This window comes from Lissotriton vulgaris, chromosome 1_2 (genome assembly GCF_964263255.1).
Source record: "Lissotriton vulgaris chromosome 1_2, aLisVul1.2, whole genome shotgun sequence".
NCBI classification, from domain to species: Eukaryota; Metazoa; Chordata; class Amphibia; order Caudata; family Salamandridae; genus Lissotriton; species Lissotriton vulgaris.
This window is the reverse complement of record NC_141686.1, coordinates 173,134,814-173,151,033: the sequence shown is the minus strand read 5'-3', so window position 1 is coordinate 173,151,033 and position 16,220 is coordinate 173,134,814. Positions and strand designations below refer to the sequence as shown.

Below are 16,220 nucleotides of genomic sequence, written 5' to 3'. Positions count from 1 at the left end.
CCTCAAATGGGGTAGGGAGGGAGGCACCACACTTAAGTGGTTTACTTGGGACGATAATAGAATCTCTCCACGCCTATATCAGTCAGAGCCAAGGGGTTTTGTCTGTGGCTTGCCCTTGGTTGTTGAAGCTTTAAAATATAGGGGTTTCTCATAATTTCTTTAAGGTAGACCCATTGCGTAACTCCCTATTGCATTGTTCCCATGTAGGAGGATCAACGGCCTTCCATTTCTGTGCCAGGAGTCCTTTGCTCTGTATACAATGCAAATATCAGGGACCCCCTGCGATGGCTCCAGTCCTATAACTTGTATAACAGCAGGTCAATGAGCCTGGTTTCTTACTTGTGTTTTATGAGGCATCAAAGCTATCAGAATCATCTTTAACGATCTCTTTATGTCCATGTTTGCCAGGCTTTGTGTTGTTTGTGTATTTCACCTGCCTTGTTTGCATAACATCTTTGGCAACAGGCAGAATATTCTGTGCAGCTGCACAGTGTTGAATTAATTTAAACCTGGCATTTCGTGATACCCTTTTGGGTAAGCTAAAGCTTTAACCCATTCCTGTTCTGATATTTCAGCGTTTCAATCTAGCTCTTGTATTGATCTCAAGTCAGGAAAATGTGGCTAGGTAATTTGTGACAAAGATGTGCACAATCCTGTGATGGCCTTTTTGGCCTCCTAACGTCAAGCATGGTTTCCAGAACTGTATGGGGCGAGATCTGGGGAGGGGTTCAGTATGCTGGTGCCAGCTGTTTTTGATAATGCTAGTTATTGCATTGAACAGCAGGAATTGCACTATTGGAATAGGATAGTCCAGTTAGTGTGTTTGTAAAGAGTGGTATACCATACCTTATATGAAGTAACTAGTTTAGTGATGGTAGCATCTGCCCAAATTTACGTATCAGCAGTCATTATTACCTTTCTAAGCTCTGGATTGCACCCTAATGGTAAGTTAGACTTGTCTGCTTCTTTTGTTTCCATTTTTCTCAGTACTCCATGCCAACAGTGATTTTCCACCTCAAGGAGAATGCAGTCTACCAAATTATGATCTGGGATCGCAATCACAAAGCAGAGAAGTGATTTGACTCTGACTTGGGTAGCCTCAGCAGGCGAAGTGTCAATCATCTAGCACATCGTTCATTGGAGCTGGGCTGCAAGATAATAATTCTCATATTTTGGAAGAGCATGGCCACCATTGTTGATGGACAAGCAAGTCAGAAGGCAACCCAGGACTGATGTGAACAGATAGAGCAAACGCAGCAGTAGAACCATTTATGCTATAGCATACCTTTCCATTTGTGAGAATGTTAATTTCCTCCAAAAAGTCACGGATGATCCTTAGCTCTAAGAGACTTGGTAAAGTTGCCATCTATTTAGTCATATTTCTGACAGTACATTCTGACCCAAAGACATTAAAACATTGTGCGCTTCCATCTTAGTGACAGCTAGGGCAACTGAATTGTCCTTACATTCTTATCCTTTAATCCCATTTCCACATTATCCTCCCTGTACCCTGTAGTCCAAACTCCAGGCCATCCAGCACCAAACACGATTTCTAAAAAATCAAAAAGGAATAACAATTGTGGTGCCTGCCCTCCCTAAAACAGCAACAACTAGTAATGCACTAAACTTATTTGGTTTTCTGAAAATAAATGCAAAAATCAAAGGGTGGGTGCTTCAGCAAAGACTGAAAGGCATAAGTGAGGCGTTCCCTCTGAAAAATCAACATTCTTAAGGCCTAAACAAAGGACAGGGAGGAATTTTTAGGAAAGGAAAAGGACATTGATACTATATGTACAGTAGCCACGCTCTCTGTGGCACTTCCCATGAACAAACGTATTTTGACCTAAAAAGTTACCTGAATAGTCCGTTCAGATGAAAAAAAATCAATTAAAAATAAACATTTCAAGTTAATTTTAGCAGTGCCCGCATTAAACAACTGACACGAGAGTGCAGTTTGATCGCCTTGTTCCCATGTAGTGAGCCACCGGACAGTATGATACAGTGCATCGGCATGCATAAGAGGGGCCGGGTGCAGAGCCGAGGAGATAATGAAAGGTGCGATGGACCGCTCATGGTCTTAGCACATACTGGTACTATAGTGTGAGTGTCAGTGTGTTGTTTGCAATACCAGAGGGCCTGCATGCGAGATGTCTGGCACAAAGGCTGTGCCCTCCACACTGGTGATGCAAGCGGTCTTACCCTGTGGCCAGGGTCCTGTGAACGGTGATCAAGGCAGGGCGGAATACTAAGTAGAGAGGGGCCTGCATGTGGTGGCGTCCGGTAACGGCAGAGGCGTGCCGCAGAAGCCCTGATAAATGTCGATTGCAGAGGACAGAGAGACCCTTCACTGTAGCCTAGCGAGGTATCGGGGAGCGAGCAAGGTGGCAGTGAGAAAGGCTGCATGTAACTCGCTCGGCTGACTGACACTGCAGCAAGGCATCGGTGTGTGTTTGAGGCGAAGGCAGTGGCGAGCCGAGGGAAGCCACGTGAGGTCCACAAAGAGAGACAGGCTAAGTGAAGAAACTCTGGTCTACTGGCACCACATAGAGGTCGAAGGGCATAGCTGAGGCACTGGCAAGAGGAAAGGTGAGCCAGGAGGGTTCACATGAGGCCATCCCGAGCAAGCGAGAAGAGGGCAGCACCACATGAATGTGAAAGCAGGAGAGTGCCCACAGGGGAAGAAAAGCCCCTGAAGATCGAGTGCCGAAAAAAAACAAGCAATGGCCGCACAGCCGTGAAAGTGACACGGCCGTGCGGCGCGAAACTGAAACAAAAATGAACAGCTGACGAGGAGGGAGTGGGAGAAGGGAAGGGTAGAGGAGAGGATTCATGCGCACGCTGTAAGGCTTAATGAGCCATTACAGAGGCAGCTGTGCATGTCGTGCGAGCTTGTGCGTGTAATGGCAAGCTGGTGGCCAGGAAAAGCAGCCTTTGGTAGCTCTTCGAAAAGCCATTGATTAAATGTCTCGGCCAGTTCAGCGCATGCGCTGGATCAGGCGAGACCTAAAAAGTGAGTTCCAAGCCTACTGTGCATCCACTTATGTGTGCCTGAACGTTTGCCCGTAGTGCTTCATGCGAAGAATCCTTTTTCAAATGTGCAAGCATTACCTCAACAGCGCTTTGTTTAGCACCAACTGTGTATTTAAAGAGTATATGCGTACAGGGTGCTCAATAAAGTGTATTCCTCCAAAATCCCGTTTTTTTAGGAGTGGCTGCATCACCTGTAGCGAAAATGTTTTGTTGTATCAGTGGCAGCTGTGCATACAAATACGCCATGCCGCGAAAAGTAATAGGAAATATTTGCTGTTTGCACATGCTTTGAAGCGGACTGGAGTCGAGAAATTTCCTATTGTAGGTTATTGATAAATCTGGAACTGTCAACATGTTTCTGTTTATTTTCAATCATTTTTCCTGAATAAATTTAATAATTAAGTGGTGTGAAATTCATTATTCTAAGATGCTTAAGTTATGTATTAACCTTTACCTTTATGTTGTGTCAGTTTAATTGTATGTGTTAATACCAGCTACATTAAATTAAACTTCTAATATAATTCTGTTTATGCTATTTTACATCCTTCATGCTAAACTTATCAGCTCACTGTAATAAAACATTGTGTATACATAAAATTACAAATCACACCTTAGGAAAATACACAACATACAATACATCCTCCCATGACAGTAGAGTTTCAAAATTTACATTGCCTAAAGACACATTTTTTCTACTCAGATGTTCAGTGTGAATTAATCTGAGTTTCCACGGATGTAAATGTATTCAGTACATCTCCTTGTATATGCAGAACTTTCAATGGCAAGTATTGTCATCGTCCTCCTACAACCCAATAATATTTAATATGATATAATTTTTGTATGTTTTATGTGGTATCTGTGGGTCTCATTCATAAATGAAACTGGAAATGTAGTTCCATTGGATTAAGCTAATGTAGTGATTGCATTTTTGACTTTTTTGTAAAACTCAAAGAATTCCAAAAGTACTTCTGGTAATCTGTGATTGTGGTCGATTCACACAAGTTTTTACATGGGTAAACATTTTCACATATAGACATGTCATACTGAAAAAATACATTTTTACTAATGTATTTATGGTTTTCTACAGGAAAAGTCATTTTCCAGTGGAGATGAGATATGATTCCGTGTACTCCACCACCAATTTTGGGATGTCACTCCCTTTCCAACCAGAAAACCTATTCACTCCTGTCCTCCATGTTCAGGGAGGGAAGCTACCAGTCTAGCACCTATAAAGAGTTGTGAATAGCAGAAGCCCATACATTTGTGGATGTTCGCCATCTTATGCACGTTAGTCCTCATAGAGTAGCCCACATACGGGCCCCTCTAAGCGGATTTGCTCACACCGAAATTTCAGTGCACTGGCTTGCTGGTAGAGATTTCCGTATTCGCAAATGTATTTATTAGTGTGAACTCATATACTGTGAACCTGTAATGAGAACTTACAGCCATAAATTCACCTGTTAGCGCACCAAAGTACAATTTAGGTGCACACATATATCGTGCACTGGGTCCTCTGTTATTAGCTCACACTAGGTCACTTTCTCAGTCAGGCCTATTCTCATTGGTCTAGTATTTCAGAAAAAAAATGTTCTGCTCTATGTATCCAAGGTTTTGTTTTTCTTTTCCAATGAAAGTTCCATTTAGAATTCGATCGCATGCACTCTGATCTGCTCTGGCCATAACTATCTCTAATGGTCGCATCTTCTCGACTTTATTGTTTCTAGAAAATATCTCTTCCTGGCTAGATCCCCTGGAGACGTTGCGAGAGCTCCCTGGCCTCTTCTCTTCTGCCATCTCGCTCAAACATACGAACTATCTTTAAAAGCTCATTTTTGCATGTATTACCGTTCTTTGTTTCAGTAGAGATGTTGAAGCCCATTGCAAATACGTTGGCTGCATCATTTAGCAAATGTTTCTTATAGAGTAGAAATTTCCCGACGCTGACATAAAAAGCTTGTTGACATTTCTCACTGGCATTAGGGAGCTCCCTCTCTAGATTATCATATATCTCTTGCTGGTAGGCCTCTTGGTTATTCAACCCATATGCTTCTGCTAAGGCAATTTTTGCAAAGATGCAAAGTGGATCCAATTGAATGGCACGTTTGTAAGCCTGGATAATTGCTGCTCTAGTGTCTTCTGATGGCAACATGTTTACATTCTTTATGAGTTGCCTTTGGTAGATAAAACCCAGGTCTCTATGAAGAAGAGAATAATCTCCAACTTCGGAAATGGCTTGCTTTAGGATGTCACAGCATCTGTTATTATGTTGTTGCTGAAAGACGTGTGCCACGTTCCTCAGGACCTCAGGATCGCGACTGTTCTTCACCACATCTTCTGCTAGTTCTTGTGCTTGACCGAAGTCTGAATCCTCAAGCAGCAGAGCCAGGTAGGCCCTACACTCATAATTGATTGGCTCTTGATGGATGATATCTCTAAGTTTGGAAATAGCTTCTTCTTTCAGTTCTCTGCCTGCACCGTTGCGTTGGGCCACTGCATAAAGTGCAATAGCTAGCCCAGCACTGAATTCCACATTTCTAGGGTTTCCTGACAATGCTGCCTGGAAACAGCTTGCTGCCCGCTCTCCGTATCGAAACCCAATCGCCATTAGGGACCAACCAATCATTCCACTAATCTCAGGAATAGTTGGTGTAGATTGAGAGGGATGAGAAAGGAACTGACTTATTGTGACAGATTTGTCAAGGTATTGCTCTACCATTTCATAGTTGCACAAATGATAGTAGATCCAGGCGTAGTTACCAGAGATGACCAACTTAGGCCCTATCAAGCTGGCTTGTTGACCTTCTCCCAAACACTCTTCAGCTGTCCTAAGACTTTCAAGGGCCTCCTGGTATTTTCCTTCCCGCTGGTGTATATAGGCCTGGAGTGCATAAAAGGTGGAACGGTTGTTGTAAGGCGTGTGTTGAATTCTGACGTTGAGACCTTGCTTCACGTGTCCTATATCAGTTTTGTCTTGCTCCTCAAGACTCCAGGTGAAGTGACACTGAAGCGTCTCCAGTCTCTCCTTCAAAGGCATGGTACTGCAATGAAAAGAGAGTCAGGGAGAACATGTTATACATTTATCACTTCCTGGGATCAGTCCGCTGGACCTGTCAGCTTTGCAGTGCTTCATTTATTTTCCAGAATCTCTGCGCGGCATTCTTTTTGCCTTCACGTACGTGTATGTGACTGTGAGTAGGAGAATGGGTGTTAAGAAGGCTGGTTTCATTTGCTCAGGGCAGTGGCAGGTGGGGAAGTTTAAAATAGATGGTGGGGTGGTGGAGGGGTGGTTGCAAATACCTGACACAATTGTATGGAGCCAGTGAGGAATATGAAATGTAAAAAGAAAAATATGAGCCAAATTGTGCATTTTACTTCACAAATACACAAATAATTTGGTTAACAATCAATGCAATTTCCAGGCAGTAATAACAGGACCTTAATGGAAAACTGCTACTTCTTGAACAAAGTGTCTTCGTGCATAGCATCTTGAAGGATCCTGATACCTCATAGGTGCCAAGGTTTCAGATTGCTATATGTAACATTTTCATAATGGCAGTGTAATTATAAGTGAAAGACACACAGATGAAGGGTAGAATGCAGAGCAAATCAAACATTCACCCCAGTCAAGGGATCTGGGTTAAATCCATTGTTCTCTTGCTCACCAAGCCACCCTAGTTTAGACCCAGTCATATGCAATTCAGTCTTTACTCTTTGCCTCTTGGGCACAGTCTAGTCCGAACTACCAAACCAGGTCCTCCATGGACCGGATACAAGCATACTGGGATCGGTTTCGGGCCATCACCTCTCATCAGACAGGCTAGCTTGAATCCAGTGACACAGTGAGCCGGGGCCCACGTCGAGGCATACCCGGCGCTCTTAGGGCGACAATGCAAAAGACACGCAGATAATGGACGGAATGCAGAGCAAATCAAACATTCCCCCCTAGTCAATAGATCTGGGTTCAATCCATTGTTCTTTACTCACCATGCCACCCCAGTTTAGACCCAGCCATATGCAAATCAGTCTTGACCCTGTGCCTCGTGGGAACAGTCCAGCCGAAACTGCCAAGCAGGTCCTCCCTGGACCCAGCCATATGCAATTCAGTCTTTACTCTTTGCCTCATGGGGACAGTCTAGTCCGAACTACCAAGCTAGGTCCTCCTTGGACCGGAAACAGCATCCTGGGAATGGTTTCGGGCCATCACCTCTCATCAACCAGGCTAGCTTGAATCCAGTAACACAGTGAGCCTGGGACCTACGTCTGTGCATACCTGGCACACTTAGGGTGAGAAAGCAAAAGACACACAGATGATGGACCAACTGCAGAACAAATCAAACATTTACCCTCAGTCAATAGATCTGGGTTAAATCCATTATTCTTTTGCTCACCATGCCACCACAATTTAGATCCAGCCATATGCCAATCAGTCTTGACCATGTGCGCCATGCGTGCAATCCACTGCTTGTGGCCTAGGTAAGCCACTCCTGTAACAGGATGCACTATACCACAGGTGAGGGTACAGTTGCATGAGCACTGTACCTCTCAGTGTCTAAGTCCATTCTTAGACATTGTAAGTGCAGTAAACCCATAGGGCCCGATTCCCAGAACTAACTTAAGTAAAAATCCTAAACGTACTACTTTTGGTATTTACAGAAGGCATTTAGTAGTAGTAAAGTTAGGATTTTGTCTTAAGTCTGTCTTAAGTCTGTCTTAAGTCTGTCCTAAGTTTGTCTTAATTCTGACCTAAGTTTGTCTTAAGTCTGTCTTAAGGCTGTCCTAAGTTTGTCTTAAGACAGTCTTAAGTCTGTCTTAAGTCAAACTTAAGTCAAACTAAAGTCAAACTTAAGACAAAATCCTAACTTTACTAAAACTAAATGCCTTCTGTGAATACCAAAAGTAGTAGGACAGACTTAAGACAGACTTAAGACTAACGTAGGACAGACTTAAGACAGACTTAAGACAGACTTAAGACAAACTTAAGACAAACTTAGGACAGACTTAAGACAGACTTAAGAATGACGTAAGACAAAATCCTAACTTTACTACTACTATATGCCTTTTGTGAATACCAAAAGTAGTACGTTTAGGATTTTGTCTTAAGTTAGTTCTGGGAATCGGGCCCATAAAGGTCTGGAAGTTGGTCATTACGAATTCCACAGCTCCATAATGGGTTTACTGAACACAGGGAAGTTTAATAGCAATCGTCTCAGCACCTTCAACACACACTGATGCCCGTGCGGGATTTAATGTAAAATGCACACAGAGAGCATTTTAGAGATGCCCCCTGAAAAACGACCAGCCCAGGTGTGCTTCCTGAATGGCTTCTCGCCATACACCACCACCAGACAGGTTTATGGACCCCTGGGTAGAGAGCCTCAACTCTCTGGGTCCATAACAAAGCTCATCCTGGGCAGAGATGTTATGCCTTCTCCCCCAGGATGGGCTGGATCCATAAAGAGGAAGCTTCAAAGGCCTGCCACCTTTGTAAGTTGTCCCCTTCTTTTACTGCCTTCTACTGCCCCCAGCAACTGGCTCCCACCGGATCTGACACCCACTTTCGGCAGGAGAATCTGCAGGAAAACTAAGTTTGGAGGAGAAGGGTGCACACCTTTGCCCAACCCCGCCCATCAAGTGGGGAGGCGAGGTTAAGCAGACATCTCAGTCCCCACCATCTTGAAGATGAGGTGACCAACCAATTAGGAAAAGGCCCATGTCCCCCTCCCACTTGAGGGTGGCATAATAGGTGGTGCACTCACCCCAGGGAAGGCCCAATTGGTGCCAACCTGCACACCCCTTTGAACACCCCCAAATTGAGTATTTAGAGGTGACCCTGAAAATTACCTACTCAGATTTGAGGAAGAAAGAAGAAGGACCGAAGAAGAGGACACCAACTGCTTTGGCCCCAGCCCTATCGTCCGGTCCCAACTCAGACCTGCCAACAACGGAACCCTGGTGTGTCCAGCAGCCAGCAATCCCCAGAGCCCAGAGGACCATCTATACACCCATCTTAAATACTCTGTCTCCTGTGAGCACAGGATTTGCTCAACAAAGACTCAGACCCAGAATACAGATCCAGGCGCCCCTGCGATTTTGCACCACTCTGCACCCGATGCCCACAGCCCGAGTTCATGTGGCCCAACACCACAAGATGTTTACCCAGCGATCCTGACCTCGGATCTGGTGATTCCCGACCTCCCCCAAGCGTCAAGCCAATGCCTGCAGTCTCAACCTGTAGGGTCCCCCCAACAGCGACCGGAGCTGGTAAGATGACCCAACGCCAAAAGAAAACCCATGCACCCGATGCCCTACATCCTTGGGTGGTCCAACGGACAGTGTCCAACATCCCACAAGAACCCAACTTATCTCTCCAGCCAGTAGTCACCTTCAGGAAGTCTTCCTGACCGAGCTTGCAGCATCTTTTCCGAACTGGAGATCTCCATTGGAATTTACAGAGTACACAACATCTCATTGGCACTCTGCATCTGGCTGCCCCTGTGCCACTGGTAGTGCAGCACCTGTGATGATTGTTGGCCCTGCAGTGCTGATCCCTACCTCAGGAGCAGAGCTCCCACACCCACATGGTCTGCTCACTGGCAGTCCCAACCAAAGACCCCTTTTGCCTTGTTGGACAACATTGGGCCCCTGCACTCTGCACCCGGCCGCCATATTGCCTGCCGCTGGTGGTGCCAACTGAGTGCCCAACTGGACCTTGGGTAACCTTGGTCCTAATCCCCAAAACTCCTACTCGTAAGTTGTTTGCTTGCATGAGAACCGCTAACACTCTTTTTCCCATAGGAACCAATGTTACAAGTTTAGTTTCTAACAACATTCTGTTGACCTACTGTTTTGCATGAAAAGAAAGTAACTGTGTCTTAACTTAAGAATTGTCGTACTTACTTGTGAGTGACATCATCCAGTGTGTGATATCCTGGCATATCACCTCAAGTCCTGAAAGTAACTGAAAAGTAGTCCAAGAGTAATCAAAAGTAATGTGACTGTATTTTACACTGTTTTAAAAGTAATACAAACCTGTATACGATTCCAATACACTCCACAGATGTATTTCTGTGTACAGCTTTGCATTTGAAAGTATTTCTCACTTGCCTGTGCCAAGTCCTGCTTGGTTCTACAAAAAAATAAAATATGAGTATACCTTTTTATACTAACCTAATTAGTTCTGCATTCAGTCTCTGAGTGTGTACCATCAGCCTTGATGGAGTGAATACAATACCTGCTTAATACACCCTCTGGATAAGACTAACTGCCTGTCCACACTACCACAAGGAGAGCTGTTAGTACTGGTCTAATTTAGCCTCTGCTATATCTCTGGGGAGTGGAGAAGTGTGGCTCACTGGTTAGAGGAGGCAGACCTGGAAGCAGAGGTCAGCCTGGGACCAGGGTTCAATTCCCGCCTCGGCGGGGTCTTGAGTCCTAAAATGTCCATGGACTCAACAATTCTCGCTCCAGTGCCTACTTGATTCACGGGTTCACACTCTGCGACTCTGGGCAATAGCTTGCTTAATCTCCACAATGGCCCCTAGTGGTGGGATGCCTGGCTTTCACCTTGCGGATACCCTGCCGGGATTATCTCACAGGGGAATACCAGGATGGGTTCCCTAACCAAGTGCTTAGAAACTGCTTGGTGATTTGCGCTATATAAATTCCTGTACATTTACATTCCCTGGACTCTGTGCAAACTATACCTTACTTTGGTATAGTATATGCAGAGCCAGCTTCCTACCCACAGCACGCTGCTACTCCAGACCACACTGGCTTTTGTTTAAATCAGGCAGTATTGGAGTATGATTACTTAGCCCTGAGTAGGCACTGTTTCAGTGTGGTGATGCAGACAGCCACACTGAAATGCATCTAACGCCTTATGCTTGGTACTTGTTAGGTCTGTATATCCTCTACCCTGCCTACCCCTTTAACACCACCCATCACAATGGTAACCACAATTGCTCTCTATTCAGGGTGTAGGGTTGTACGGTGGTAATTGCTTGCGACACAATTAAGGGATGGAGTCAAAGATGTGATCATGAGGGGCTATGACATTTGTGAGGTGGTGAGATCTGGCAAAAGGGGACTACTAGACCTACTGAGCCCCAGTTTCTTACATTGCTGGCATACATGTTTCATTTCTTTGCTCAAGGTTTTATCTTAATGCAGATTGTAGGCAAAGAACAGGAGTTAATGTCAGCATTCCAAGACAGCTAATCTACTTGGAAGGGGAAAGATGAAAAAATGAAGCTACACAAATTGTTCAAGGACAGGTTAGACAGTTCTTACAGGTTCAGACACTTACTATTCAAGAAGCAAATAAACACAATGTGTAAAGAGCTTTTATTTGTATACATGCTGTAAAAGCAATTGTATTCACTAATTTCCCATTTTGTAATAAGTTTGATTCCTGACAAGCTACATATATACCAACTAGCTCATTATTTGATGAAGATGGTTCCTGCTCTGTGAGAAATGTGGCTACACCGATGCCTTTGCTACATTCTAGCCCCTCTCTCTAAATACCTATTTGTATTGTGGTCCCTAATTTTGTTCCTTACAGGGACACTGATTAGCTTTTTGGAAAATGTACCAAGAAAGACGTCTGGGGAAATATTCAACAGAAAATAAATGCAGTTGAGGTGACATAGATATGTTGCTGTAATAATAGTGTGTCCAAAGATATTGCTAGTGCGCCACAAATCACACATCACATAAAGGTGAGTACAGATATGAGACCCCCCTCATGAGCATGAGCAGACATGGCCATCTTCCTACAGTCTGCTGTGGGATAGTGGGTGAAAAATGATGGACTGGAATTCGACCTGAGTAACTGAAAATGATTGAGATATTTGCAAGAATTCCACCATCAGCTTTGTGTTTTCTTAAGTGTGGTATACTGAGTGCTACAGCTATGCCGTGTCATGGGTCCTGTGCTCCTCTGTGCCACTGGAGTCAAACTATACCCCACCAACGAGGTGCAGCTTGGTCAAAACTGGGACATGGTTGCTTGTGCTGTTGCTAAGATGGGACATGAGCTGGCATTTTGGAATGGACTGTTCCTATTGGAGCATGATCAATGCAAATTTGCATACATCTGGTTTCCAGCTAAATTGGAATTACCTCAAACTTTGAATAATGGAATTAGAAGTGACCATTTAGAATCCTAGTAAGTTTCCTCTTTTGGAAATACTATTTATACAGGCTCCCTTGAGCCGGTGGAGGTGACGACCTCGAGACAACGCACCTGCGCACCATAAGAGGTATCTGGACCTATGAATATTTTCGGCAGCCCACGCAGCAACCCCGTGCACACGCCTAATCCCTACTGATGAGAGGTAATGACCTCGAAACACGTGTCCAGGGATGGCAAGCACATCAGTGAACACCCTCAAGACTCAAGACTCGGGTAGAAGCGCACCCGTTGATACCTACTACATCGACCATCATGCTCCGGGGTCACACGCTGATGGGACGAGCAGTGTGCGACCTCTTTTGGAAATACTATTTATACAGGCTCCCTTGAGCCGGTGGAGGTGACGACCTCGAGACAACGCACCTGCGCGCCATAAGAGGTATCTGGACCTATAAATATTTTCGGCACCCCACGCAGCCACCCCGTGCACATGCCTAATCCCTGCTGATGAGAGGTAATGACCTCGAAACACGTGTCCAGGGATGGCAAGCACATCAGTGAACACCCTCAAGACTCAAGACTCGGGTAGATGCGCACCCGCTGATTCGTACTACATCGACCATCATGCTCCGGGGTCACACGCTGATGGGACGAGCAGTGTGCGGCCTCTTTTGGAAATACTTTTTATACAGGCTCCCTTTAGCCGGTGGAGGTGACAACCTCGAGACAACGCACCTGCGCGCCATAAAAGGGATCTGGACCTATGAATATATTCGGAAGCCCACGCAGCAACCCCGTGCACACGCCTAATCCCTGCTGATGAGAGGTAATGACCTCGAAACACGTGTCCAGGGATGGCAAGCACATCAGTGAACACCCTCAAGACTCAAGACTCGGGTAGAAGCGCACCCGCTGATACATACTACATCAACCATCATGCTCCGGGGTCACGTGCTGATGGGACGAGCAGTGTGCGACCTCTTTAGGAAATAAGTTCACAATGGGTGTCTGCTTTAGAACCCAGGCAAGCCATTCAAATGCCCTGAAATTGGAATTAGAGTTTAGAGTCAAAAACAATTGCAACTTTCTGTCTCCTGACAATTCAGACAGCCTCCATGGAACTAAAACTGGACCAATAATGAGCGGAAATGGAGCAGAGATCATTAGCCTGCCATAAAGGTAAGTGAAGGGCCATAGTAAATAGATAGAAGAATGTGTTTTCATTGGGTCACTATGTAGTGTATCAAGGACCCCCTGGTTAGGAAATGGCTCCTGGGTCAGGGAAAACAATTTTAATGCGAAGGTATATGCCCAGGCAGACTTACACAACAAGAACTCGCTATTCAAAGACACATGATGCAAAAACAAACAAGAAAATAGCGCAATGAACTGTATACACATAGTTTTTTATTCAATTTACTGAATTTTATCGCTCAAGTAAGTAACTGAATTTTATCGCTCAAGTAAGTTACTTGAGCGATAAAATTCAGTATATTGAATAAAAAACTATGCGTATACAGATAGATAGCTCACTAATGAATGTGTAATATAACCAATGAATAGATAAATAGGGAAATTAATTTAGAAAACGAAAATAAAATAATAAAATGAAGTTACTTTAAAGGTAACTTAAAATGTTACGCCTGTATCTAGATGAAAGCATATCTATATGTGTTTTATCTTTTATTCGCTCTCCTATGCTTTAGAATTATCATGAATTATCTAAATATCCATTTTTAAGAAACTGTTTAACGAAATAGAAAACTGAATATATCACAATAAACACATTGGTTGATGATATTCTATACGTAATCTTGTACTATAGGCAAGATGAAAAGAAAATGTTTCCAGCTCTATACCTTTAGCAGTCCTCTCAAAAAATGTACAAGTCTGGCTATAATGCTTTTTATTAGAAAAAATGTATCTAACCAGAACTGCTGATGTATGAATTCAACAAAACGCAATGCACTGTATGCTGTATGTAAACTAAAACAATGTTTTATTCTGTTTAGAAAAGTGGCTGAATATTCATTGTCCTGATGAAGACAAAAAATATTGTCGAAACGCGTTGACAGAAACAGTCCAGTCCACCAGAATCAAGAATAACCATATTGCTGATTTTTGACCAAATTTCCCTTTTTTTAAAGAAATATATCAGGAACTAACAGATTTTATTGTGTAAACATATCATGTTTACAGGATTATATGTATTTATTCATTTTTATCAATATAATTAACATTTATTTTATATATCATTACAGTTCATTGCGCTATTTTCTTGTTTGTTTTTGCATCATGTGTCTTTGAATAGCCAGTTCTTGTTGTGTAAGTCTGCCTGGGCATATACCTTCGCATTAAAATTTTCATTGGGTCACAACACTGTAAAATGTTTTTCATCCATGTGCAGAATGCAGTAGAGGGCTTTTAACTCTGGTACAGAGCACAGCAAAAGATGATTGGCTTATTCATAGTAAATGTAGCCACAGCAGCCCTGCATCCTCCACCGCCACTGATACATATAGAACCTCCATCTTTCACTGTCCGAGAGCCCGGCATGAGTCTCCTCCTCCACTGTTGCACATTCTTGACAGTTTTCCTTTAAGTTCTGTCAGAATTGGAGTGTGGAGGATGCTTGGTGCTACGACAGGTCAATCATCAAAACGATGCACTAGCTAAGCAGGCTAGAAGATGCTAGGGATAGGAGTAAGGTGAGTCATAAATGCTGTGACGGGTAATCTGTGAGATGAAGGGTGAGGTAGGGTACAGATGATCTAACAGGTTTGATATAGAAGGAATGAGACATGGATTGGGTAATGAAAGAGGGGTTATTCTGATGTTTGGTCAAGAAGAATAGTGAGAAGAAGTCTGGGAGGAGATGTCTGAGACATGATAGAGAAAAAAAAGGGGGCGGGTTTCTCACAGATCTTGCTGGCACTCTGAGTCACTCAGTGTATGAAGATGATGTCTTAACCTTGTCCTTCATCAAAGTCCTTTCTGGAGACGCTCTTTCAACTCTACTCATAATGCCTCCCTCACACAAGGCATCTTTCCAGCTCTCAAGACATACCAGACTCTCCATTTTTTTAAGAAATCCACACTATACCCTGAAGACCTGGCCAGCGTATGGCCTATTACTAACCTACCCTTCATCATCATATTCATTGCAAAGGCAGTCTGTGTTCAACTCCATGTTCATATCAACACCAACCAACCCGCTGCACAGCTACCAACCCTGCTCCAGATAACGCTGCAGCACAGAGACAGTTACGTTCCATATCAGAAATGCTCCGTAGATGTCAGAGAATGATAAACCCTACCACTAAAACTGCTCAATGTCTGAGCCACCTTTCACACCATATTCCATCCTACCCTCTTCCTCACACTGCATTCTCAACTGGGATTCACTAGCAGCGTATTTCAGTGGTTCTCCTCCAACTATCAAACCAACTTCAACTTACTCACATGTACACCTCTAGGTCAAAGAACCTACCTGTCACCTGCTTAGTATCTCCAGAATTCATCTTACCCCTCATCGTCTTCATCCTCAACATGGAGCCCCGTGAACTCTATTCACTGATAAAAGGACTAGAATTTACAAACATGCCAATGCGGCAAAACTCCACTGAAAAGTCTCCTCTCTCCAAACATTCAGCTTCTCAGACACTGCTTGTATGTCATCCATAGCTTAATGTCCAGAATCCACTTGAAGTGTATCATCACCAAAATAGAATTTCTATTATTTGTCAAGAACAAAAAGCAGCAACTAGTCCAAACCTCGCTCAAAAATATGGACGAGTTCACTTCCATGGCATCATCAGGAAGAAAAGATAGAAAGCCAGGTACCACCAATCTAAACTAAAAAAAAGAAAGTGGTTTAATAACTGCCATTCAAGTCCTCCTTCTGTTGCATCCTGATGGGGTAAACATCATACTCCTCTGTATCCCAGAATCCTCATTGGCCCATTGTGGGGCATCCTGCACTCTGCAGCATGTCTCATCAAGTGTATTCCACTCCAATGCACTTCTCCAGGCTAACCTTGCAAGCCTGCACCAT

The 16,220-nt window shown here is 43.8% G+C and overlaps 1 protein-coding gene across 2 annotated transcripts in view; it reads right to left on the bottom strand.

Annotated features, from left to right (window-relative positions):
• The window catches only part of LOC147734791 (interferon-induced protein with tetratricopeptide repeats 5-like), a 97,605-nt gene that overhangs the window by 40,203 nt on the left and 41,182 nt on the right, over nucleotides 1-16,220 (bottom strand). Inside the window, exon 3 of one of the 2 annotated variants that reach the window (XM_086953066.1) lies at nucleotides 3,571-6,068. The exons of the other annotated variant lie outside the window; for it this stretch is intronic. Coding sequence (XP_086809192.1) covers nucleotides 4,772-6,064 — 1,293 coding nt within the window. The 5' untranslated portion in view covers nucleotides 6,065-6,068 and the 3' untranslated portion in view covers nucleotides 3,571-4,771. Of the gene's footprint in view, nucleotides 1-3,570; nucleotides 6,069-16,220 lie in introns of those variants that run through there. 2 annotated transcript variants of the gene reach the window in all.